This window comes from Convolutriloba macropyga, unplaced genomic scaffold (genome assembly GCF_964194025.1).
Source record: "Convolutriloba macropyga unplaced genomic scaffold, txConMacr16.3 SCAFFOLD_1049, whole genome shotgun sequence".
In the NCBI taxonomy this organism is placed as follows: Eukaryota; Metazoa; Xenacoelomorpha; order Acoela; family Convolutidae; genus Convolutriloba; species Convolutriloba macropyga.
Genome location: NW_027452442.1, coordinates 13388 through 39771, shown reverse-complemented (window position 1 = coordinate 39771; position 26384 = coordinate 13388). Strand labels below are relative to the sequence as shown.

At 35.6% G+C, this 26384-nt stretch overlaps 2 protein-coding genes across 5 annotated transcripts in view; one reads left to right on the top strand and one right to left on the bottom strand.

Moving 5' to 3' along the window:
• LOC142357492 (uncharacterized) overlaps positions 1-26384 on the bottom strand; it is a 40249-nt gene that overhangs the window by 8111 nt on the left and 5754 nt on the right. Inside the window, exons 4-7 of the mRNA XM_075409105.1 lie at positions 14961-15109; positions 13032-13294; positions 2425-2587; positions 1869-2162 (exon numbers count right to left, since the gene is read on the bottom strand). Of these exons, the coding sequence (XP_075265220.1) occupies positions 1869-2162; positions 2425-2587; positions 13032-13294; positions 14961-15109 (869 nt within the window). The remainder of the gene's footprint in view (positions 1-1868; positions 2163-2424; positions 2588-13031; positions 13295-14960; positions 15110-26384) is intronic.
• LOC142357494 (chymotrypsinogen A-like) lies at positions 14167-25103 on the top strand. 4 transcript variants are annotated; one of them, XM_075409109.1, is made up of 5 exons: positions 14167-14262; positions 16300-16698; positions 21007-21106; positions 23499-23788; positions 24674-25103. In XM_075409109.1, the coding sequence occupies exons 2-5, from the start codon at positions 16437-16439 to the stop codon at positions 24922-24924; spliced, it is 903 nt and encodes a 300-aa protein (XP_075265224.1). In that variant the 5' UTR covers positions 14167-14262; positions 16300-16436; the 3' UTR covers positions 24925-25103. The 4 variants fall into 4 exon arrangements, with proteins under 4 accessions (XP_075265224.1, XP_075265225.1, XP_075265222.1 ...); XM_075409110.1 differs by lacking the exon at positions 14167-14262 and adding an exon at positions 15315-15430; XM_075409107.1 differs by lacking the exon at positions 14167-14262 and adding an exon at positions 15739-15825.

The following is a 26384-nucleotide window of genomic DNA, read 5'->3' as shown; positions in this document are numbered from 1 at the left end:
CAAATAAGATCTGTGAAATGAGAATTGGATGAAAATTGAAACAGAATTGTTGAAAAATTACATTGGAAAAATGAAACCAATTTAAATGGAAGTTCAGATGAAAAATGAAACCAAATTAAATGAAAAAGATACACACTGCAAAAACATTGTCAGAATGTTAAAAGGCAAATGGCAATATCCACCACATGATCATCAAGTCAAGCATAATGTATTGAAAAACACAGGAGCTGATGAAAATGCATGGCTACCTTGATTCTGAAATTAAACGTGCCTTGTTTTATTGTAAGATCATAATAAAAGTTTTTAAAAAATTTCATACAAAGATCAAAACGCTTAAAAAGTATGAAATCTAAAAAATTGACGTTTTTGTTGTTTTTGTGATTTTAAACTTTGCATAATGGTCAAAATCCGATAACTAACTGATGAATTTTCTGAATTTAGAGTGAAGAAACAAGAACAATAGTAAATTAATTCTCAAAAAATTGGTGATAATTTTTTGTGATGTTTTTAATTCAAGTTGCACAATATAGCTGGCAGATTGCCTGAAAATAGCTGCAATAGCTTAGTAGATCTGCAGTCTCAAAAAGATAGTAAAAAACAGAACAAAAAAACTTTTTATTAAAGGCTGAGATGTAAGATTTGGATTAAAAAATTGTATAGTTTGTTGCTGCTTCTATTGGTTGCTCTCAAATAACCTTCAATTATAGTGACGCACAACCACTTGACCTTATCATTTTGAATTAACGTGAAGAAAAATCAATTTCAGAGAAATGAAGTCATTTTTGAGGTCAAGTAATCACGTGCGACCAAAATTTTAATCACGCGAATGAACAAAAAATCTCGCTCTACTAAGTGTGAATAATGACGTCACACAAGCGATTCAGTTGAAATCAGGTGAAGCATGAATGAATGAGCAAAAATCAGATTTAAAGCAATTCTGACGTCATATGGTCGTAAAAAAATCTTGATGAAATAAAAAACATAGCAGGACAAGTCCTGACCCAATTCAAAGAACTTTTGATGAGTAAACAAAATAAAGTAGACACAGAGTGGACAATGAATTAGTTAAGAAAACTATTTAGATTCAGCAAATTTTTGTTCAAACACCGTTTTCTCACTCTACGTTGAAACTAGAGCAAAAAATTCACGCAATAAAGGCCTTGCTTTTTCGCTCCATTTCCTGTTTTGGCATGGCCAAATATACTTCTCCGATTCAACTTAAAAAATTGTTTCAAAAAATTTAGCGGGAAGAAAACGGAAACGAAACGACGAAAACAAAAAACAACCCTTTCAAAATACCTACTCATGAGGAAAAATATTTGAAATAACATTATGCTAAAAAAATTTCCTAAAATGAAATTGAACTAAGAAACTGAAAAACTAACGGTTTGTTTATATTAAAACGGCTTATAGAGTCAGACAAAAAATTATTGGGGCAATACTCCTCTTCGAGTAGTAAAAAATAGCACACCATTACAATTCAAAATCTTTGCATTGCAAGAAAATTCAAGAGAATGCCAATAAGAGCCCCAACCATCGCTTTGCGGCTATTAGTAAAAACATTAATATAATTGTTGTCCAATTTATCTCAGTTTTGGGCAATTACGGAATTATCTCAGTTCAGGAAGTTATGCATCATGGGTCTTCATAAAAAACAACCCTCACATTCGAATCATCACAAAATATTTTGATATTCCAAACACTCACTGATTATTCCACCCCCCCCCCCAGCTTAGTGGTCATATAAAGTACAGCACCCCCATCATTCTAAACACCATAATACCATAATGCGGGGCTTTAATTTCGTGGAGGACGAGGGGGGGCTTTAATGAGAAAGACGCAAAAATAAAGCAAAAAGCGTGACTTACGAGTGCTTTGTGAATATGTTTAAGAATGACTCTGCTGTCCTGACTACTAGCTGCGCTGTTTTGCTGTGACATCATTTTCCCACCCAGGAACAGAGGCCGACAGACTAAATTCCTCACTTTGGGAAAACATTTCACCAGGGAGATCGTCGACCCACTGGCCGAGAAATGTAAGCTCTCGACGTTTGGAAATGTCTGGTGTTCAAGGTTGAGACGTGCGTTGTATAAGAGAGAGTCGTCTATGCTTATCGTCAAGTGTTTGACTCGGTTGAACAAATTCAGAAGATTTTCCAGAACCTGTAAAAATTCCATGGGTATCATAGACTTATAACTGATAGATTACTTATGCTAAAACGCTATGATTTGGCTGAGCGAATTTTATGAAAATATAGCTCTGAGACCTCTTCCCCTGTTTATGTTTGAACACCCCCCCCCCCCCACATTGCGTTCAAAAAGGGTCTGCGTCCTAAGCGAGGTCAGATCAACCTGGGTACCGCAGCATTTCAGCACTGGTCCGGCAAAATTTTTGCTCACTGATGGAGTGCTGGTGATGACTTACCCTGGAGTCTGTTTTTGAGGACAGAGTGTGAACAGACAGGTGTGTGAGGTGTGTGACCATCTGGACCATCTCCACACCTGTCAAAGTGAGCACCCACTTGTCCATGTTAGTCACATCCACCTTTTCCACCCCACTTCCACTCTCAATCACATTGCGCACAAAACTAAAACAAATTATGCATCTTTTCAGTTCGGTTCTACCCCCAGTATGTTATGCAGCCCCCCCCCCCCCACGCACTCAAATATACAGATCACGCACGTGTCATTACACAGAAAATCATTATGCAAAAACATGGCATGTGCGCCTGGGGGTTGCAAAAAATATGCAACCACTAAGCTTGGAGGGGGGGGGGGCACAAACGGGAAAGATCCTAATTTAAATATGTTACTAAAACATAAAGAAATCTTGTCCTAAAAACAATTCCAGGACAAATCATCCGAGGAAAACAAACAGAATAGTTTCTGGGAATATTTTACTATTTGGGACTTTTTGTCGGTGACTAAAATTATAAGAGACAGCCTGAACTATTTGTTTAGTACACATAGATCAATTTATTTTTTACCAACTAAAACAAAAAAATAACATAGAATGTCCCTTTCTGATTAAAAAAATTTCCTAAATAGACGGTTAAAGGAAATTTCATCAAGCTACCGCCGGCAAAAAAGGACAACAAAATCTTGTTAAGAACATCGGGTTACAGGACAGGAGATTTTACCCGATGTTATTTTTTATCCAATAACAAGAAAGAGCTTTGAAATTTTGTCATCATCTTTTGTTTATTAATCCGATAAAAGCAACTTCCATGAGCTTGAAACAATTTTGTTTTCGCGTTATTATCATAGAGGAACAACATTAGCCGTTTCGCTCTCCAACGGAGCAGCAAAAACTTGTTCTCAACAGTCTTTTACTATTGTTCACCGCAATTAAGATTGTTGTCTTGACGAGCATCATTGCTATCTTGTTGACTATGACTACTAACAGACATCTGAAAATTTGACCCTGTGTCGTCTTCTGAATTTCTGCTAAGCCCACCAGTGAGGGGACTCTATCGCCCAAAAGATCGATCATATAAAATAAACCAAAGGTTTTGAATTGGTGAAGCAAGCTTTACTTTATTACTCTGCTATTTCCCTTCATCCCCTCTTGTATGCTGTAGTAATTTAGATTACCTTCAAATAAGTTAATTATCAAAGGGGCTCGTAATATCAACTCTAATTATATGGATAACAAATGTAAGAAAATTACTTGCAAATCAATGGAAAGGGCAAACTTAAGACAATTTATAATAGTAATTAAAATAATAATAATAACAATATCCACGGTTCACTTCCCAAATGAACTAAATCAAAAAACTTACACTATCCCAACTGGTCTTAAAATTACAAACTTCCAAAGTTCAGTCCCACTTTCAATCTCTTCCCTGCTTTCCACACTATCTTTCAAAGTTTAGTCCCACTAACAACTTTCTCTCGCTTCTGGCAAGAGAACAACTTTCTCTCGCTTCTGGCAAAAATCTCTCCTGTGTCCAAATTTCTGAATTCTCCCAAAATTCTCCAAAGTCTGCTAAAAAGTTTTTTGTGCCACTTCAAATTATCCTCAACCAATACGCTCTTATCTTAAGCAAAAAAATCTCAATCTCTTAAGTAAACATTGCAACTTACACATGAAATCTGTCACATTGTGTAGGAGGGCTTTGTATGCTATGCAAACAAATAAGTATCACATTATGCTCTTTCATTGAACTGCTACCAACCATTGTTCAACTTTCTCCTTATCTTAAGTAAACGACCTTTGTAATCCGAGGTAAACAATCCCACTTTGCTTTATCTCACAAATGCAATTGACATGTAAATCAGTGTTTGCTTAGTAAACATTGAACGTTGCTCTGAAAAAGACTTAATCCTCTATTTCCACTAACAATTTAACATCTAGCTGAGAATAATCCCTGTCAAAAATCATGTGTTGAATAAATAACTAAATTCAACCCTAAACCAATGACTAATTAAATTTTGAAACCATTTTCTAATTTTGAAACCATTTGATGCAATTCCCTGCAATTATACATGCCGATAAGAGCAATTATCCTAAAAATCTAAAAATTTGAAAACTAGAGGTCATCCAAAGGTCACGCGTCCAAGATTCGGGTTCAAGTTGATAAAACTATTTATTGTCATGGAAAGTCTTCTCATAGTTGCACCTACACACAGAATATCATGGCCTACTTTTCGGTTTTCAGCTTTCCAGTCGTCCCGCAGCATCGGCGTGCGGTCGGAATCTGCGGTTAAAAATATCAGCCATCGCAAGCCCGTGAAAAGTTACACTAACCCTCCAAAAATCATAGGGCTACTATCAGTACTCCTGCAGCAATTTACATTTTACGTCCCGCAGCACGAGCGTGCGCTAGTTCCGTGCAGGTTGGTGTGGAATCAAATCTGACATTAAAATTGGATTTCTCTAACCCAAATTAGTCTAACCCCCAAATTTCAGGTCAATCGACTTCAACTTTTCGGAAAAATATTATTGCAATTCATGTGCTAACTACGTTCCTCTGATAATTACCAACATTCTCAAAAATCGCCATTTCACATCCGAATGCCTTGTCACAATCATGCAAAACCTTAATTCTTTCTACGTGCATGACATTACGACATACTAATTCCCTTATTTCTGACTCAAACAGTCCTATTTCGCAGTAATATACCCAAAAACCTTCAAATCACCCTACTTCCGGTGTTAATAACTGGAGTGTGGGTGGTCTGATTGGCCTGAGAATTATACCCGCATTAGAGGGCCTTTGGAGAAGTTATGAACCACGGAATTTCGAAAAACTGATATATTGCCTTTTCTTATTTCAAAATGCAAATAAATTTCTCCCACAAGTTTCTAAACCAATCCCATGAACACCCAATGCATTACTGCACAAATACATGCTAGTACGACTGTTTTATAACGTCATTTCATCCATAAACTATCAAATTTTCACCTAAAATATCAAAAACCTTCGAATAACACCATTTCCAGTGCTAATAACTCAGGTCGAAAAGATGTAACTGGTTGCGCATCCCTATTATTTATGGACAATTATTAGGGGAACATGCCACAAATTTCCAGAGTCCAATGATAAATATAACTCAAAGAGTTGAGGGGTAGCCGGTTTGGGGGTGACCGTTATTTGCATTTTCCAAATCGCATATTTATTTACTTCAAATTGAAATTCCAAATCTTTTCAAAGTATCTAGTTTACTTCAAATGGTTGCTCTTTAGTTTTCTTCTGAACTTAAATCACTCATTTTGAACTTGGCCTGATGCACAAATACAATTTTGCTAAGTAAACGAAATATAACGACAGCTCAGTATGCTTCTGTTCATTAATTTGTTTGTTTAAGATATATCACTCAACTTCCTTCTCTGGCGCCTTCGAAACAATAACCCTTTAAGACAGAACGCTTATTTCAAACACTTTATTAACTTGTCCGACTTGGCCTAAATTATCTAACCTTCTCGCAGTATCTGCTTATGACAATTTCCGGCGTTCTACCCTCTGAAACATTATTGAAGCCAAATTTGCCCGGCTGTGGTCACCCTGTAGTTATGGAAAAATCCAATTCCGTTTTTTTGCAAAGTTTGAGGGAATCCAAACCTCAATCAATAGCGCGCAAAACAAGCGCTTTTACCTGTCGGCCATCACACCTTGCCTGCTTAACGTCTTTGAACAAACGTCTCTAAACCTCTGCTAAGTTAATCCAGCATTTCAAATGCACATTTCGCTTCCATATTTACCCTTTATCATAGCAAGACAAAACCTAAAACCTTGTGTGATAAAACAAACTTTCTTTCTATCTAGCTCGAGATTTTTTTAAAATCTAGGTTTCAAATTTTTTGTTCAAGTTATTGTAATGGTAAAAAAAAGTTGAAGCAGCAATTAAGATCGGCGACCTTTTAAATGGTCTTACCCATCTCTTGAAAAATTCAACTGACACGCATTTTAATTCTAAATGCTATTTTCTGCCGTCTGCAATTTATTCAAAGTACGACATTTTTCAGCTTAAGACAGTGACATGTAAACGATGAAAATTACAGACATTTATTTTTAGAGACAATTTTAGATTTGATTTCTTATTTAATCAAGTCATCAAGTGATGCATTTCTGGGACGATTTGACGAGACAAATGCGTCGATTTTTTCCATAATGACGTTAACAACATTGATTTTGTCTCTAAATTTAAGCATGCAAAGGGCTGGGTTTATTTCCATTTAAGGCTTGTTTGGTGCAAAGTTATGACGTCACTGAGCATAATCAGACATTAGTCTATATTTGCATGTTTAAATGTCAGTGCCGATTTGAAGTATGCTCGAAGAGAATTGAGTGAAATACAGAAAGGACAGTGGGGCGCCACTGAGATTGTGATTGAAGGAAATTTAGACAAAAATCAGCATCGTTTTCTGATAGAAAAACACTTGAGACAAAAGCGAGGAAAATTTACATTCATCCTGTAAAATTGTGGAAAAGATTTCTGCTGTGTCTTATCTGGTTCCAATAAATTTTACAGTCTGAACCATCTTAACCTATCTTTTGGGAGCAAATTTATGAATATCGGGCGCAAAAAAATTAATTTTAGCCCATATGAATAGAAATTTTTTTTTCGATCTACTGTTCCAACTCAGTTGATAATATCTATCGGCCCTCCAATTTATTTTCCGGTAACCGATGCGCCACTGTTCAACATTAAATTAAAATTCGTTTAAGATATTTTTTGAAACTACTGGTTTTCAAAGTACTCGAATTGAGACAAAACGCACTCTTAATGACCTAATTAACTAGTTTCTAGAACAAATATAAAGTGGTTAAAAGTGATGCATATTTTTTGGGCGATGCATTTAAAAAAATCTGTAAAAAAACTAAACATTCAGAACTATTAAAAATTAGCAGGTTGTATTTTAAAAGTACGAAAAATAATATTTCCCAGACAGAGAATCTCAAAAATTTACTGAAGATTAGCCGAAATCAGACGTTCAATATTTAGGCACCGTAAAATTTCTACAGAACAAGAAGGCTCGGTAATGTGCGAACGTACATGAGGTTCCGAACCCGGTCATTCACAATTTTGGCATAATTGTCTACCAAATGAGGAACAGCTACTGATGAGATATGCTTATATCAAGAAAGCCAGCCAAGAGAAACAGCAAAATCAAACAAAAACAACAAACAATAATTACATCAAAAAATTTGTCCGTTTTAAAAAAGAAAAATAAATAACAAAGTCAAAATAACGGCAGATAAAACTGAAAACAAACAAAATAAATTATAATTCACCAGAAAAGATATGGGACCAGTCCATAATAAGGCTTGGTAACAATTAGACAAAAATGAACAAAAAGAGTAAATATAAGCTTACTTTTCAAAAAAAACAATTAGTTTCAAAATAATGAAAACCATCAGAAATCAAATAAAATATTCCATAGAGTTAGGATTGCCAATGTTTCTATAGAAAAGCATAAGAACCTGTCAGTATTCAATTTTTTTTGCGGTTACAAAACGAACAACAAATAGACAACAAACAAAAAATCAAATAAAAATTGCCAGAAAACGCTTTCGAAGACGTAAAGCCATATTTTGACACTCAAAATATGTTTGATTGTACTTTCTTCAAACAACAATAAATCAGTATGTGAATTTTTATTAATGAGACTAGGTGAAACGCGGACAAAAAGAAAAATGGAAAATTAAGTAATACTTTGTTTTTTTTCGAAAAAAATATTTCCAAAGTCATGAAAGCCATTAATTACAAAGAGAAAAAATAAATATTTTCCTTTATTGTCCAAAAAAAGCCCTTGAGAACTGCAATTATCCGGACTATGTCTTACGGCTACAATAGGAACGTCAATTATGAAAAAAATCAAAACTTAATGTACTTTTTCTTGTGAAAAACCTGTGTCGAAGCCAGAAAAGTCAAAACGAAATCTACATAAAATTTAGATTTTAAGACACCAATCCCTTCTAGCAGCTTTCCAATCCCTTCTAGCAGTGTTTATTTTTATTTTGGAACACAATTGTTTCCAAAGTCATGAAAGCCATCCGCTGTCTACTATTATCAGAAAATTGACTCATCTACGGTTCGTCCTATGAAAAGACAGTGACAACTGTCATTATATAGGAATTTTCATACGACTGAAAAGACAAAGTAAAAACGACAGTTAAACATAAAATTAAAAAATCCGATTTATTTCCTCGAGAAAATAGTGTCGAAGCCATTGAAACCATAATCTATGTCTTGCAAGATTTTAATATTATTAATTGTGCATTCTTTGAACCCCAATAGAGTGATATGCGAACTGTTAATAACGTGATAATGTGACAAAAATAGAAAACGTAAAAAATGGGCAAATTTGTAAAAAATTAAAAAAAAAATATGAAAACTAGTAGTATCAAAGCCAGAAATACATAACTTCAGACGTAAAACCGCAATAGAGATTAAAATCTAAATCATTAGAAGGAAGAAGCTTTCTGTCTTTGCTGACACTAAGTCTTGCTGACACTAAGTTGACCAAGTTAATAAAAAAAGAGGCAAAGTTCAATAAGCCATATTTTATTTAAAAATCAAATACTTTTAAAAGCCAAAACGACCAAAAGCTTTTAAGTAAAAAACTAGATGCAATAATTTGAAGCTGCATAGGAAACCAAATAGACCTATCACTTCTGAGCTTTGATTTGAATTGTTCTGTTCTTTAATTAATATAAAAAAGATCAACTAATTTAATTTAAAAAAAGACCGACTGATTAAAATCCGAAATATTTTTGGATTCTAACAGTCCAAGATTGGTTCAAAACTAGCCCTGCTAATGCCGTTCGTCTATAGGGAACACTTATGTTTTCGAATTTTATAGATATAGATAATTTGGTAGTTAGAAATTTTTAAAAAATGCATCGTTTTTGATAATCAACGAGAAAAGTTAGTAAAAAACAATAAAGTTTTAATTACAGAGCATTTTGAACAGAAGATGAAGTGGAAATAGCCCCCTTTTGAGTATACAAAGATTGTGTTACTGTTGTTTGGGTGTGTACTTCCGGCAAATTTTATCAAAGAAGATTATTTTGTGCTGTTTTTGATGAAAAGTTCCGAATTTTGAAATATTTACCTAGAATCTTCGACAAAAAATCAAATGAAATTAAATAAAAATAGTCAAAAATATCTTTTTGGTCTTTAAAAAAATCAACTGCTTTTTTGGAAAAAACACCAAATTTTAGCTAAATTTACAGAATTTTTGTCAAAAATTCAGGAAAATGTGAATAAAAACAACGGAATTCAATCTACTTTTCTCACAAGTTTAAACCTCGATAACTCTCTGTAAAACAAAAAAAATCAAAAAATCTTTTTATTTCTCAATATTCTACGCTGGACGAGCTTGCTAAAGATGCCACTCACAACTCTCTACGATGAATATATCGATTGGCCAAAATTGTCTGAACAAACAAAACCCATTTAAATATATAGTTCCTCCCCCTCAAGAGAGGACGGAACAATGAAGAAATATAGTCGAACTACAAATCGGTGATTTTGTGCTGGCAGGCAGACATTGTTTGTTGATGATCAAACAATCTTTTTTTTGAAACATGTAAATGACTCAGAATATAACCCTAAGGTTAGATATGTACATGCTTTAAAATGTTAAACAAATTATTCAGCATTGTTATTAATATAATGATTTCCAAATTGTGGCTGTTCGTTCTCATAGGTAAAAACAGGATTTGAAGGCTCCCATTTGTCTTTTAACGGGTATTTTCTTGTGTTGATCGAGCAAAAACTTGGTTAAAACATTTTTAAAGCAAGTTTAAATATTGAAACTCCTTATTGAGGAGGGCAACTTGTTCTCTTTTTGAACGCTTTTCACGATCGAAAAATTGTTACTCCACTTCATTTTCGTTTTCTTTTTTATAAAAATTTGATTTGTTCTCTTGTTCTTTCTAGCGTTATGGCGACTAGTAAACAGTTTAAAATTTTCGGATGTTTCCCAGTGCCTTATATCTGTTTGTAGCTTCCTTAGGCTAACTGTTGTGATAAACAATTCCGCTGCTAGGGTACAATCCTCAATGAGAAAATTGAACTTTTATTCCACAGTTTATTTGCCCGTTTATGCGGTTTATGTTTTTCTGTAAGAGTTTGAAGGAATACTCCAATGAAAGAAAGATGAATGAATACAACTGACTTTAAAACATCACTTTTTTACTTCAAAGGAATTTGATTTCTTACAAGATACAAATAACGAATGGCCTTAGCTATTTTGTTTAAAACTAATTTCAGGTGATTTTCAAAGGCTAGGTTTGAATCAATTTGTACTCCCAGATAACGACAAGCATGAGCTGGTTTGATAACTTCGCCTTTAAAAGGAAACTCTGGATCCGAATCAGTATGATTTGTAAAGAGTAACATCTCTGTTTCATAGGCATTTAAAGTGAGATGTTTCTCTGTCAGATAGTTGTCTGTTTGTTTTAATATTCTTTCAGTTTTTCTGAAACGTTTTCATCACGCTCAAATTTGCATATAACACTAGTGTCGTCCGCAAATTGAACAACATCAATTTCACCCTCCAGTTTTTCAGACAAATCGTTGACATATAGCAGAAAAATAAGAGGTTCTAACACAGTTCTTTGTGGAACACCATGATTAATAGTTATTTTATCTGATAAGTCAATACCCAGTTTTACGCTTTGTGTTCGATTTGCGAGAAAAAATTTGAAAAGTAAAACTGTGGTTGAGAGAGATAAAAAAGTTTCAGCTTTCTTGAGAAAGGTCTGATGTGAAGTTGAATTGAAAAATTTAACAAGATCTAAGAACACAGCACCTGTGTTGTTGTTATCATCCATATTTCTTATTCTTTTTTCAATAAAGTAAAGCACAGCATTAGTAGACGACTTTCTGGATTGGAAACCAAATTGTTTTTTGTTCAAAAGCGCAAACTTTTCAAGATATTCTACTAACTGATTAATTAAAAGTCTCTCAAAAACTTTAAATCGTTAAATAAAATATGACGATGTGTCTCAATAGCATATTTTCCGGATTTCCTCTGATTACGAATCGTCTGATGAAGAACAGAGATACGAATATAAATTTTAGATAATTCTTTTGGATAACTTCATTTAAAAAATACTTAAAGATGTTAGTCCCAATGCTTTTCCTAAAACTAACTTTTATGTTTATGTGGAAACATTTTAACCCGAAGAAAACAAATATACATAGCTGTTGCCAAAAAGCATGGACGATCCAATAAGACCTTTTATAACTCATAAAACTACATAAGTCGAGGCCATTTTTTTCATAAAGGCGCTTCATGAAGTTTAGTATGAGACAAAATTGAGTTGGTCAGGAGGTACCAACAGGCGTAACGTTTTGCACGTTCTCCCCTTTGTTCCAGATCTTTTTGATTAAATTTAACATTTTATAGCTTGGCAATAGAGACCAATTTGAGATGCCGACTATATTAAAAAGACAATTGAAGTTGAGCTTAGAGTAACTTCGCTAACTTAATTTTATTACTTAATTTTAATATCAACACCGTATAAGTAACATCGACTCAAAGACTTTTCATAAATTTACCCACTGTCTTTTCATAGCTAGTATCGGTCGAGCACTGTCTTTCCATAAGGCGACTTCTCAACTAGGGAACCTACTCGTTAAAAACAAAGTATTCATGAATTTGCCTAACTAGGCGGGTCATTCATTTCAGTTACCCCCTTCACCCCCCCCCACTGTTATAAAACATGCCATTGCGTATACTATAGTAAATTATTGTGGTAAGATAACACGTCCACATTGGGAGGGACGTGCACCAGCGAGCTGGAGGGGGGGGGCACAACCGGAAAAGAAAATATCCGGATAATTAAAAAAAAACACTGAATTCCGATCCACATCAACGATTACAATTGATATTAGTCCGGCAGTGTAATTATTTAAATGGATTTATTATTTACATATTATAACAGAAAACTTGAGTTAAATTCAAATTATGTCGCATATCTCAAAATAAAAATTAATTAAGTTTATAAAGTCAACCCAACCAGTAAACAGTAGTTCTAATTCCTTTTCCAAATTTAAAGTCACGCCATGTTGAACAAGTAACCTTCCACAAAAAAGGGTTCCTTTTGTAAGCTGAGGAGAAGAAAGTTCTAAGTTGCTTGGGGAAACTTTTCTTGTCTTGTTTGATTTTAATTTCGCTGGGTAGCTCATTCCAATCTAGTATCGCTAATCTAACAAACGAGTTTTGCCTTTTGATAGAGAAAAATTTTTGGTCCCAGAACCATTTTTTTGTCCTTATAGACTCATGAAGATTCCAGGTGATTAAAGGACGTCCCGATGTTGGTGAAAAAGCAGGTCGTAACTGTTTTTTTTGTTTTCCAAAAGTATTGTAATCTTTTTGTTTTTAAAAAGAGTTTTACGGGTAGTATATTCCGACTGCATTTAATATCTTGAACAGATTCAAATTTCTGTCTAAAAAAGGTTGCTCGTAATGACCAGTTAAGCTGTTTCTCAAGAGACATTATTAAATTTTGCTCAATTGCGTGAATGAAAACCGCTGAGTAGTGCAAGTGACTTATTAAGAATGACAATTACTTTTTAAGAATAGTCTCTGTGACCGCTTCCTCCGTGTTGGCCTTGACCGTGATCTCCCTCAAGTTCACCAGTTCTCGCACTAACACCTCAAGTGCCTCAAAAAATGCCTTGTACTGAGACGGAGAGGATGATGATGATGACGATGATGGGAATCCAGCACCTGTTCCTGATTGGCTACTACTTCCCAGTCCAGAGAATGGGGTGGATGATTCGTCTCCCGTTCTTTCCGCGTCATTTTTTGACTGCTCAATTAACACAAGTACCTAAAGGGGAAACAGGGCTTGAAACTAACCTCTGGTTCCACTTCGGGTTCTAATTCTAAAATCCAGGAGGATTTTAATTTAGTAGAACAAACTTGAGGAAAAGAAGCAGAATAAAAACATAAATTTTGGGACCACTTCATCCTTCTGACATTAATCAATATTTCACCAATAATTAGCCTATAATTAGCCAAATGTTAACCAATAGATTCCAAACCTTTTTCAGTATGTGTGGTATTTTGATGACAGAATAATAACAGGCACTTTAGGGCTTATTCTAACTGTATCCATTCTAATCGAGGCGATTCTTTCTCTCTCACGATGCCATCAAAGTCTTAGTCAACTTTAATACCCTTCAACGAACAACTTTTTGGAGGAAAATTCGGCAGCTTTTTGACAGAAATGACGTGGGCGCAAGAACTTCATTCAGTCAACAAAAGGGGTGGCAAGGGAATCGCGCGATGTCTGCGGGATAAAACAAAATCGCAGCTAATTCAGCACAAAATTCAAGTGTCGACCGAGGATGCGTGTCTCCTCTGTGCGTGTCTGCTCAGTAAAAAAAAAAGGTTCATCAGGGGAGAAAACCCTCACCGAGGGAGGGTTGCTATCGTTATCTCTACCCCAATCAGTAGCATGCCCCCCCCCCTGCAGCTCCAATTCTAAGTCCTGGGCTAAATCATTCACCGGACGAATTTCGGGGAGTCCCGTAGCAGCGGCTTGATATTCCAGTATATGAAGATTTTTAAAAGCCAACTTATCAGGTCTAGTTTTTTGGATAAAATCAGTGATATCTAACCTGTCTTCCAGCAAAATTTGCTATCCGATAGTCAAAACAGAATAGATCCCAAATATTTTGTCACGTGCAGCGCCGAAACCAAGAAGATACTTGAGTGCTGTTTCAGACAAAAATACCAGCACTAAACTCAAAATTCCAAGGATGGAATTAAATTTGTCCCGCTTGCGTTTGAAACGTGCGGTGATTTTTCGGAGCTTTTTTGGAAAAACCTTGAAGTGAATTGCAGAGCTTGCCGATAATAGAAGATTCAAATATTTTTTATCAAAGTAATATTTGACTTAGCTAAATGCTGGTACCGAGAGCTTTTTGTCTGTGATTTGCACACTTTGCTCATATTGTCACCCAATGAGAGGGGACAAAAAATTTGAAGTCATAGGTTGCTTTAAGACAAATTAAACCCCAAAAATAATTATTCCCCCAATATCCCTATTTGATGCTCAAAAATGATATGGTGTAAAATTTGGGCGGAAAATGCGACGAATACCATGATTTATTTAGATCTAATTAGTCCCCCCCGTTTTTTAGGATCCCCACTTACAAATTGTGTTGTTACATAGCAAAGGGGGGGGGGCAGAGTAGATCCATTTATTTAAGAGCAAGTTGTTGGAATTAAGTTACCTTTTTTCAAAAAGGTACTAAAGTGGAGGTGATAGTTGAAAAGACTCCGGGTCTTTCCCATCATACCCCCCCCCCCCCGGATAACCCCATTTACACCATAATGGGGGCTAGGATTTCGTGGTGGTGGCGGGGGAGGGGATGGGAGAGGGGAGGGGAGGGGGAGGGGAGAGGGGAGGGGGAGGGGGAGGTGGGAGGGGGGAGGTTGGAGCGGTTAATAGGAAAGACCCATTATTCTGTTAATATGATATGAACAACCTGAAGGTTCATAAGGAAGGAAACTGATTGGAAAGATGATTCGCTGTAGTGTCTGAATGATATATTCTCCAGGTTGAGTTGACAGAGGTTCTGGAACAGTTCACTTCTGATCCAGGGAATCGGCTGACTCATCAACCGCCAGTCGTACTCTGCAAATACACCAAATCAAAACAACACAAACAAAATTAGGATCGGATCTTTTCTGTTTGTGCCCCCCCCCCCCCAGCTTAGTGGGAGTGGGTGCATATTATTTGCACCCTCCAGACGCACGTGCCATATTTTTTTAATAAATACAATACACATTTTCTAATACAATAAACATTTTTTTGTGTTCTTTATGTTAACGAGATCAAGATTTTGTTTAAAGAATTGTTTGTTTACTAAGGATTGAATACAAGCTGACGAAATTGATGAAGGCGATATCTCTTAACACCACTGCAGAAATTTTGTTTCAGCTGTCATTTTAAGCAGTTACTTTTCGAATATATTCTGTTTTGCCCCCCCCCCCCCCCCAAGCTTAGTGGGCTTATATCTTTTACACTCCCAGGCTCACGTGCTATTTTTTTTAAAATAGTAACGTGCTATATAACAACATAAAATTTGTAACTGGGGTACGTAAAAAAACACTGGGGGGGGGGGGGGGGGGGGAGGGAGGGGGGCAAAACAGAATAGATCCTATTTTTCTTTAAAAAAAAGAGATGTTTGTAAAAGACTAAATGACATCCCTTGTAAGCTTTCGTAAGCTGGGAAACTCTCTTACCCGCATTTTAACGAAAAATGAAAATCAGAGTTTGATCAGTCAGTGATTTTATGATAGAAAAATAATGAACTAAGGAACAGCTGTAAATAGGACATTTTTCTTAAGGTAAAAGATTGACGAATGAGATCAAAGGCCCAACCCCCCACCCCCCCCCCCCCATAATCCCCCCACCCCCCCCCCCCATTCAGAAGCAAATTTTCCCAATTCCCGAGTGCAGCAAAATTGGTGGCCCTTTTTGACCGAGGATACGCTATAAGACTTTATGCTATTCGGCTGTAGTCTTGCGTAGGGAGACAAATTCAAGTTGATCTTTTAATTTCTGGAAATTTCAAAAATGAGATATTAACGATCTTCAATACTGTAATTTTTGAGCGAATTAAATGATATCAATTTAAATAGATGTTCATGTTCAAGTATTTGCTAAATTAGTTTTCTGGCTAAAAACAAGAAAATCGCAACAGAAAAAATAAATTAAAGGGAAAAATGAAACGTGAAAAGCACAGGGTCAAAATTGGTTCGAAAGTTAGGAATTCGAATACATTTTTGGCTCTAAATTTTCTATTTTTTTTCTTTTGGCAGCCGTTAATTAAACGACCTTGGAGTCTTGACGACAACAAAGTAAATAACTATTCGTTTATTTACGAAAACAAATAAGGACAAACAAGTTCAAATTCTGCTAAACATATTTATTCCACAATCAATGCCCTTGCAACGATATGCAACTTCACATTCTGTTCCTAACAATTGCAGCCTGCAATATTTGCAATACTGCACTGTCATTAGCAAATGGATTACAAGCCCCAGTCGCCAAAAAATCCCTAAAAAATTCTACAATCAACTTAATCGTCAACGGAGTTCCAGTAGAGAACAGACCCTTCTATGTTCGAATTATCAAATGGCGGAATTCTCAGTTCATCTGCGGCGGAAGCATAATCCACCACTATTTTGTACTAACGGCGGCTTCATGCACCACTTCAGGTAAGAATTGATAATTTTTTCGAGTCTTTCCCATTATAGCCCCCCCCCCGTTTAGTTGACAGATAACGTATAGCCCCCCATCATGGTAATTATATCATAATGTGGGGTTGTAATTGCTTGTGGATGAGGGGTAAAATTTCGCGGGCAAGGGGGCTATAATGAGAAATACCCAATTTTTCAAGCAATGCTGTTATTCTCCAACCCTAGTATGAGGCGTTTTACAGGAAGTTCTACGAATGCGCTGAAGTTCCTGACAAATACAGTAAAGACAGACTTACACTGCCGAGTTTTGAAATATAATAGTTAATTATTTGATTCTAGCTCGGAATTTAGTGTTTTTTTCGTAATTTCTCCAAAGTAAGTGGTCTTTAGTGATGAACGAATTCGAATCTTGCGAGCTTCTTTCTAGATTATTCGAAAGTTGTCAAATTCTAGCACGACTTTTTGCAAGCTGCAGGATTTTTGCAAAAATCTTGCGAGATATTAATTTTGCCTACAAAATTAAAAGGCTGTCTATAACCCTAGGAAGTGATTCTTATGATTTCTTAAGTAGTGCGGTTAGCGGTTATTGTCGAAATTCGTTCTCTCAGGCTTCGATTTCGAATCATTTTTCAAGATAATCTAAGAACTTTTCCCAATGAATCCGTCAATATCCTAATGTCATAAGCAAGACTTTATTTTTGCAACAGAAGCAAAGTTATTTGCGTTAACCTATCGGATATTAAAAATAAATGAACTTCTAAAGACGATGTTTTTTCAAAATTTAACTCAATATATATGACCTGGCTTTCAGTATCAGGCGGAGATTGCAACAAGTTCAACAAGTGGATCTCAGCGCAGGTGGAATCTGCAACAATAAATATTTTTTTGTAGCTGGAAAAACTAGACTTCAATATGAAAATTTTTGAAACTGCCGAATAACTTGTATTCAAAATTGTGGTGTTTTATAGGGCAAGCAGTTCTTGAAATTGAACCCGAAGTAGTTTGGAGCATCCACGGTGTATGTAGTGTAAAACAAAACAAAATTTGCTAAAGCTTGCTGAAAAATAAAAGGTCTTCTATGGCGTTAACTTACTCGAATACCTTTTGTTTTGAGTTTTTTACGTGTGTGATGTGATCAAATATATTAATACTTATTTCAGCTATCCTGAATAGGCTAGAAAAACTGATAACAGTTCTATAGAGAAGTTCACTTATTCTTAACATTATTAGAATAAAACCATAATTTTTTTCTTGTAGCATATTGAGTTTTTACGGCAATAAGATGTTCATGTATCTCACGATTCTCAACAAGACATTAAATTTATGGATTTGTGGAATTGGTGAACCCTCTGGTCCTTACCTTCAATGAATCTTCATCTTTTTGTCGTCTGATGAACGCACAAAAGACATAAGCAACATTGAACGCAAGATAGTCTGTCCTGATCGCACAAAGTTTCAATTGTGAAGAGCACGAATTTACGTTTAGAACGACTGAAAGTCTGGACATAGTAAATTGTACGCACAACAGTTTAATCATAAACGCACAAAAAATTTTTATGTAAGTTCCTGGTCAAATTATTGTCCGTCAAATATTGCCGATTTCCAGACTATTGTGCGTCCAAAATTTCCTATAGCCATACTATCGAACATTGAAAAACACCTAAGTTCAGACTTTTGTGACATCATTTTATTCCAGGCTGCGTAATTGTTAACGCACAACGCACCTTGGTGCGTTCATTTGAGTTTGGAAAAACGGATCTTCGGTGGGCAATCTCAGCCTAGGTTCTGCGCAAAAAATGCTCAAGAGATAAATTAGTATGTTCTGGGAATTTTTCAAAATAGGCTTCATACTGGGCATTGGCTAAAAAACATACTAATTTTTTCTAACTGATTTTTTTCCTTATATTTGGATCTGTCATGGCATGATTATATCGTTTTCAAACTTCAATTTGGTTCAGTAAACTTTATTCATGTTTTGAAAATTCTCAATTTTACAGTAATCCTCCAGACTTATTCGCACATCATTTCACCTTATTAGTCCGTGAACATTTTCCCGCGTCGTAAAATCATCGTCTGTTCATCTGTCACTAAGTTAATTAAATATTCGCTCTCTTAACTTCTGCAATTCGTGATCGTTTGCACAATTCATTCTTATAATTTTATTTTTCAAAATAAGCAGTTAGAAACAAGAAGTGTATGTCGGCCGCACATTTCCAGCAAAATCCGTACTTAATGCAATAGTGTATGACAAGTTCATTTGAGTCCCCATTCAATTTTCTTCAAACCAATTAAGATTGCAAACAAAAAAATTATTTAAAAACGTTCGATTTTCAAATGGTTTTCAAAATTATATATGGAAGTCAAAATATATTTTTCTCTATCTCTGGCAGCATCAATCAAGATTGATTTTCAGTTTTCTCTGTTACGAACTTTTTCGCTCAATTTTTTTTTTCGTTTTAATATGCGAGAATTTTTAATCGTAGTTGTAGAAAGCCGGTATTTTTGAAAACATGTCTCAAAAACAACTTTTTGTTTTCACAATTTAATTCATCTCATGTTTCATAATTTTTTGAATTCCGAAATCTCCAAAACTTCAGTGTGCTTTGAGACTAAATTTTGGGTAAGCATTTTAAAAACTACGAATCATACAATCATGTCATGGTATAGTAGACAATGAATTTTCATTCAACCAGTGAATTGTTTTGAAAACTTTGAACAGTGCTAAAAAGAAGAATCAGGTAGCATGGCAACCTAGTGCAACAAAGCTCTTTCTATCAATTTTTTTTTATAGTTTCTGAAAAAAAGTTTTGTGAAATCATTAACGCAATGTTTTCTCCAATTTGTTATATTTTGCTCGCTGAAATTTTGATAAAATTTTTTATATTTAGTTTGCAAAAATCCTGATATCAGATTTCTATAGAGAGAAAACTTTTATTATCATCAATTTTAGGCTTATAATTACAAAGAAAAGCAATTTTTGTAACTTTATTTAAGAATAACATTTTTCTCTTACTAATAGTCTTTTCACAGATACTTGTATCAAATAGATTTATCACAGCTAACTGGTCATCTGTCAATGATGCTTAATTGTTTTTGTTCTTTTTCGATTTTTTCCTCTTATCATATCGGTTTTTTTTCCATTTTTCATGGGAAGCGTAACAGAAACATTGAAATCCAGGAAAATTTTTTCATCATTTCATCGCAGAGCGTTTATGCAATTTTCTCCAGATTAATTTGAACATGTTATTTCGTTCATCTTGATATTTGCACATTTTTTTTATTTTTTCATCTTGTATTTTAGGACACTTTGATGTAAAATAAAATGGAGTTCTAAAGATACCTTATTTCTGTATTTTACTGATCTTACGATCAATTAAACAAGCGTTTGGATGGTTAACTTCTTGTTTATTTTCCACAATGGTTTCATTTGAACTCCGTAGTCTTACAGTTGATGGACTCATATCAGCTGCTATATACATATTGTTACCGGATCTTTTCCGTTTGTGCCCCCCCCCCCCCCCCCCGTACGTTATGCACACCCCCACCCCTCGTTATAGAGCACGTGCCATTATTATGTAAAAATATGGCACTTGCGTCTGGGGGTGCAAAAATATGCGCCAATTAAGCTGGGGGGGGGGGCACCAACGGAAGAGATCCTTGGTACCTTTAGATATAACCAGTTCTATTTGTCAAAAAGAATTCAACTATCTCTTTATTGCCTCAATTCCCCATATCGTTTGTGTTTTGTTTTCATTTCACATGCGAACAACATTTCATTTCCTTATATGGTATTAAATGCACAAATGCGGTTCAGAAAAAGGCGTGAGCAAAATCAGTTTTCAAATGCTCTCAATCGTGTAATTAGATTGTAAATCGGATTTCGCTTACCCAGGTTGAGGTTCCAGACCGAAGCCGGATATGTCCAGACCAAAATGAACGCACGAGGGGGCGTCGTGCGTTCAAAATTACACAATCTGGAAACACGGATGAACGCAAGATGGTCTGGACATGAGCGCACGAAAGTCTGAACATAAACGCACGAAAGTCTGGACATGAGCGCGCGAAAGTGTAAACATGAACCCACGAAAAATTCGAGTACACACGTATACAAATTTGAGTAAATTTACGAGCCTCTTTTACCAATAACTCAGTACTGGTTTGAGTTTACGCTCAGTCGTTCAAGGCAGAGGGACGACTGCTACAAAAGAAGGCTATTTTAACAAAACTTTGTGGGAATATGAAATAATATATATTATTTCATTTTAGTCAAGCAAAAAAAAACCGGGCAAAAACGAAACGAGCTTCTTAAAATTTGAAATGTTTCAGATGACGTAGATAATCCGATAGCGGTGGAGGTGGGAGATTTCACTCGTGAGGATGGGCGCAGGAGAGTTCAGCACGTTGTAAGGATACACAAACCCAATGAGTAAGCTAAGGGTTATACCGAATCTTTTCGGATCTTTTCCGTTTGTGCCCCCCAGCTTAGTGGGCGCATATTATTTGCACCGCCAGACGCCCGTGCCATATTTTACATAATGATTTACTGGATCTTTTCTGTTTGTCCGTTTGTGCCCCCCCGCCCCCCAGTACGTTATGCACCCCCCAGCAGTTACAGAGCACGTGTCATTACATAGTAAATCATTATGTAAAAACATGGCTACAAATAATACGCATCCACTAAGCTGGGGGCACAAACGGAAAAGATCACAGGAACCACCCCCTCCCCAGGATCAAGTGCCAAATTTTTACATAATGATTTACTGGATCTTTTCCGTTTGTCCGTTTGTGCCCCGCCCCCAAAATGTTATGCACCCCCAGTTACAGAGCACGTGTCATTACATAGTAAATCCTTATGTAACAATATGACACGTGCGTAAGGGGGTGCGAAGAATATGCATCCGCCAAGCTGGGGGCTCAAACGAAAAAAACCCTCTTTTTACACAAATATAACAGCTGGTGAAAATAGTGAAAAAAGTAAGACAAAAGTTTGTTTTCTACAGTTAATTCTCCAAAACTAAGGGCATAAGATTAAAACACAACCGACCAATATCAGACAAAATGCCTTCCAGCAACTGGCTAGGGGTTGGCTTCGGCAAATGGAAGGGACAAAGTGGGGTGGGGGCAAATGGAAGGGACAAAGTGGGGTGGGGGCAAATGGAAGGGACAAAATGAGGGAAAAGATATCAAAAATATAAAATAGTCTTTCTTAGCGTGAACTTATGCCAGCACATTTTTTTTTGGGGGGGGGGGGGTAAGTGTTGCTAGGGACGGGGGCTGGAGGAGAAGACAAACTTTTAAAATCACCCTTCACACCAAGAAAAATGTTTCCACAACAATTTCGGTTAATTGCAATTTTAAAGGCTCTTTTAATCTGCTCGGCTACTTAATGCCCCTTTTCTTTACTTGTTCAACATTTTTTGAGGAATAAAAGTCAAATGGTCAGACGGAAAAATCTGTCAGACAAAAACTGGTAGGACAAAAATTACAAAACATAGCAGAAAGGTACTGATATACCATAAAAAAAAAATTCGTAGACTAAACGTAAAACATAGATATAGAATGGATTTTGAATGGATTAAAAAAAACCAATCAGATAAAAATCAAATCCAAAAATTGAAAACAAACCGTATAAATCACTGTAAAAAATTGCATGTGAACAAAAACCCATTAGCAAAAAAACGATGAATTTTTGTTTAAACACCGTTATCCACTATACTTTGAAATAAGAGCAAAAAAACTTCAAGCCGCAAAACCACCCGCTGTTTCGCTCCATTTCCTGTTTTGGTGTGTCCGAAATCACGACTCCAATTTGACTTCAAAGATCATGAAAATATGTGAACAGATCTTTAAAGAAGAATTCTTCGAATTGTAATTAATATGCAGTACTAAATAATTAATACACGGTTCAATTGATAGCAGTTAATAAGCGGCTATATTTTACAAGAGACACAAATAAAAGTGAAAACTTTGTCTATTAATTTTAAAAAGTGATCAGGATACGAATAGTTAAGATAGACGTTACTGAACTTTAATTAAAAGTTTTAAAACAACGTTTTCATTTAAAACCTTTGAAGCGCAGAAGTCCATTTTTGTGTAAATAAGTCAAAAATTCGTCTTGCAATTGGCCTGATAATTCACGCGATTGCCTTGAGAGATTAATGAAGGTCATGAGGACAATAGATTTGTAGGAATAAACTCCATAAAAAGGCTGTTTAAAATAAACTTTTAAAGTCATAATTGCAATTAAATTTTATTAACAGCTAACGATATAACAAGAGTGGAACTAAGGGGTTGAAATCTCGACTTTTTCATCTGGTCCAGCGATTAACCCGGTCGTTTAAGTATCTATATTAGTGCGGACCAGCAGCGTACCACGCACTTGCCGACTCTCTTACATAATAATAATAATAATATTTTATATATGAACACATAATTTCTACGTGTGACCTAAAAGACTGAGAACACCTGAAATACTGAGTGGGCGAAGCAAAAAAAATCGAAAAAATTCATCATAAACTAAAATATAAGGATTGAAATTAGAATGACATGCACATTAACCAAGACTCAAATAAATCGAAAATCTGTTCTCAAACTCTACATTGAAAGTGGTATTATTTAAAAGTTTCGACGCTGCCCCCCCCCCCTCGGAAACTTTATGGTCATATAAAGTTTACGCCTTCATTGCATATGGTATTTTTGTACCTAATAATGTTCTGTATAACAAATCATTATTTGTAAACGAGGTAAAAAAAAATGGGGGGTAAAGCAGTTCACTTTTTTGCTCTTTTTACATCTTCGCGGAGAACAATTGTTTTCAGAGAGTACTTTGCTGTGAAACCGGGCAACAGCATAGCCCTTCTTCAGCTGCAGGCACCAATCGCCGAACTGTCCAGTCTTATTTTTGCCTGCTCAACTGATACGGACCATGGAACCCTGGTTGGAACGTGTGGAATGGGCTCAACATCTGGAACCCAACACAACTACCCAACAGCCCTCCAAGAAATAGAACTAAAAACGAATAAAATGGCCAAAACGTTCTCGGTTAAAGATATTTGGAAACGTGAAAAATGCAGAGATGATGTTGTCTGCACAACTCGGACTACAAAAGGTAGTTTCTGCAAAACGTACATTTGGGTTTTTTTGTAGAAAACAGTAATGTGATCGGCAATAATCAAACATATAGAAACAGAACTGAGCGAAACGAAAAAGAGTCTTTCCAGTATAGCCCCCCATGAAATTATAGCCCCTGTTATAGTATTTTTGTCATGACTGGCGGGGATGATAAGATCTTATCAACCCCCAGCCCCCCCCCCCCCTGCCTATCATAACTCAATAACAAGTGACAACAGCTTCAAGTGTCAGGTCAAAATACCCAATATGGCCAAATCAAAGGAAATAAATTGAGTACAGTGTCTTTGAGTACTTTGGCACAATGGGTATTTAGGTTCATTGGGTATTTTGACGGATCTTTTCCGTTTGTGCCCCCCCCCCCCAGCTTAGTGGGCGCACGTGCTCTGTAACAGGGGGGGGGGGGCACATAACGTACTGGGGGGGGGGGGGGGGGGGTTTACATTGGGTATTTTGACAATGAGTTTCTTTTCATGTAACTCGTCGATAAGGGCAAAATTTAATATTAGTCTTCCTAGTCAGCGCCCTAGTTAACTCCAAATGGTTATCTTGCAAGATCTTATAAGATTATGACATAATCTTACAAAAAACGTTCGTCTGACAAAAATCATACAAGATAGCCTATCGCCATACAAGATCTTGCAAGATCAACAATTTTTTGCGAGAATCTTGTACGATCTTACAATACAATCTTCCCGTCTTGTCCCGGCTTCATATTAAGGCAAAAGTCTTTTACGTTATTATTTACGAATCAGGCTTTCTTTCAATTTTGTCTAACTGACGGTTTGTCAACAAATATCAGCGAAAATAGCGACAAAAGCGTGTAAATTTATTCGAGAAAAGTGTACGTTTTGCGGCGTAATAGGATCAAATATCTGCTTCAAAGACGAAGGAAACCCGCTTTACATCGTGAACAGATGCGGCCCAAATGGCCGACCGGTTTGCCTGTACGGGGTTGCAACCCATTTCGAGGGTAAAATTAGAGGCAACAATTCAAACCAGTGCGACGGAAGAAGTTACTTCGCCAAAGTTCCGCATTTTCACAGTTGGATTCAAATGGTTCAGTTATATGGTCGCACTCGTCATACCCGGGCCGAGGATTTTGCCCAAAAATAACGGGGAAAAGAGTGTAAAGAGTGTAAAAATAATATTTTTACACCGTTAGTGCCTCCCTTATTAAGGGTGGAATTCCATTTTAAAGTGTAACTTTACTGGTGTAATTTTAAGAAATGAATGACAGCAACTAATACACTATGCTACAAAAAGCTAAATTCAGCAACATTTTTTTTCTTCAAGTGTTATTTTTGTTCAGTAAGTTTAATTTCCGTTAAGGCGAGAAAAAAGCGTGAAATTTTGATTTGAAGGGGTTTCATTCATGTTATTCTCCTTTTACACGGACAAAGAAAATATGTTTAAGTTGTTTTGTTCTCTTATTGTTTGCCAAGACGTTGCCAAACGGAATGTCTGATGATTGTGGACAATTTAAAAAAATAAAAATGAAAAACACTGACTGGAATTTCCATATAGGGCACCGCCTTTTGCTCCTTCGAAGTTTGAAAGTATGTTTCACACGTACAATGCATTAACATAGGAAAATTGAAATAAAAACGAGTAAATTTACTAAATAATTTGGTACCGGTAGACGCCCGTAATGCAAAATGCAAAATAAACTCATATTAAAATCAAAATCTAGTACACAGCGTGCATAACCAATTCTGTCGGAGAAAAGATTACGGAAACAGAGGTTTTTTGAAAAATTTAGAAGAACAATTTCCGGGAATTGGAAATGAAATAGACGCAAATGTTTTGCAGAAATTTGTATAAAAAGGGTCTAGGAAATAAACCCCCACGAAAAAAACCACTTAAATTTAGATAGGAAATAAACTGCCACAGAAAAAAAACACGGAAATAAAACCCCATTTTAAAATTGAATATCCGTCGTGATAGTTCGTATAAAAACTATACGAACTGTCTCCTAGACGTCCACTAATGCCGTAATGGTATTTTACCAAAGAACTAATTAACTGAAAATGTCGTTTTATTTTATTCAATGTCTGCGGCCCTTAAAAATTCCTTTGGTGTACGTAGCGTTTTGGTATCATAGTGTATTTGATAACATTGACTCGAGCTTGAAAAAATTTTTTCCCAATGTTTGATAAATTAGTATGATTTGTTGCATTTTAAGCCAGAAAGGAACAATCCCTTGCATAAATTGCTTAACTCAAGCTTTTTAAAACCCTATTTTTTATACTCGAATGATCATTATGCAAATAAATAGTAGAACTTAAAAATAAAAACTAACTCCTGGAAATTTAAGTCGAACATCTTTTTTTGAGGAAAAAATATTGTATTGCAAATACAAATATAGCAAAACTTGATGTATGATTATCAATATTATTATAATTTTGTTCACACACACTCTTAATTTGTCAAAACGAGTTCATAAAATGTACACATAAGCTCATAAAATGTGTGGATCGAATGTTACAAAAAATAGATATTTCGACTATTTTTTCTTTATTTTTCAGTCACAAGTGACCTGTTGAGTTTTGGATCCACATAATTGGTTTTATATT

What these genes read in the sequence shown, in the direction of transcription:
- LOC142357494 (XM_075409109.1), top strand. Translation starts at nt 16,437, where the DNA reads ATGCAACTTCACATTCTGTTCCTAACAATTGCAGCCTGCAATATTTGC. An exon ending in GGCTTCATGCACCACTTCAG is followed by an intron (nt 16,699 to 21,006) that starts GTAAGAATTGAT and finishes GAAATGTTTCAG; the next exon opens with ATGACGTAGATAATCCGATA. An exon ending in AGGATACACAAACCCAATGA is followed by an intron (nt 21,107 to 23,498) that starts GTAAGCTAAGGG and finishes AATTGTTTTCAG; the next exon opens with AGAGTACTTTGCTGTGAAAC.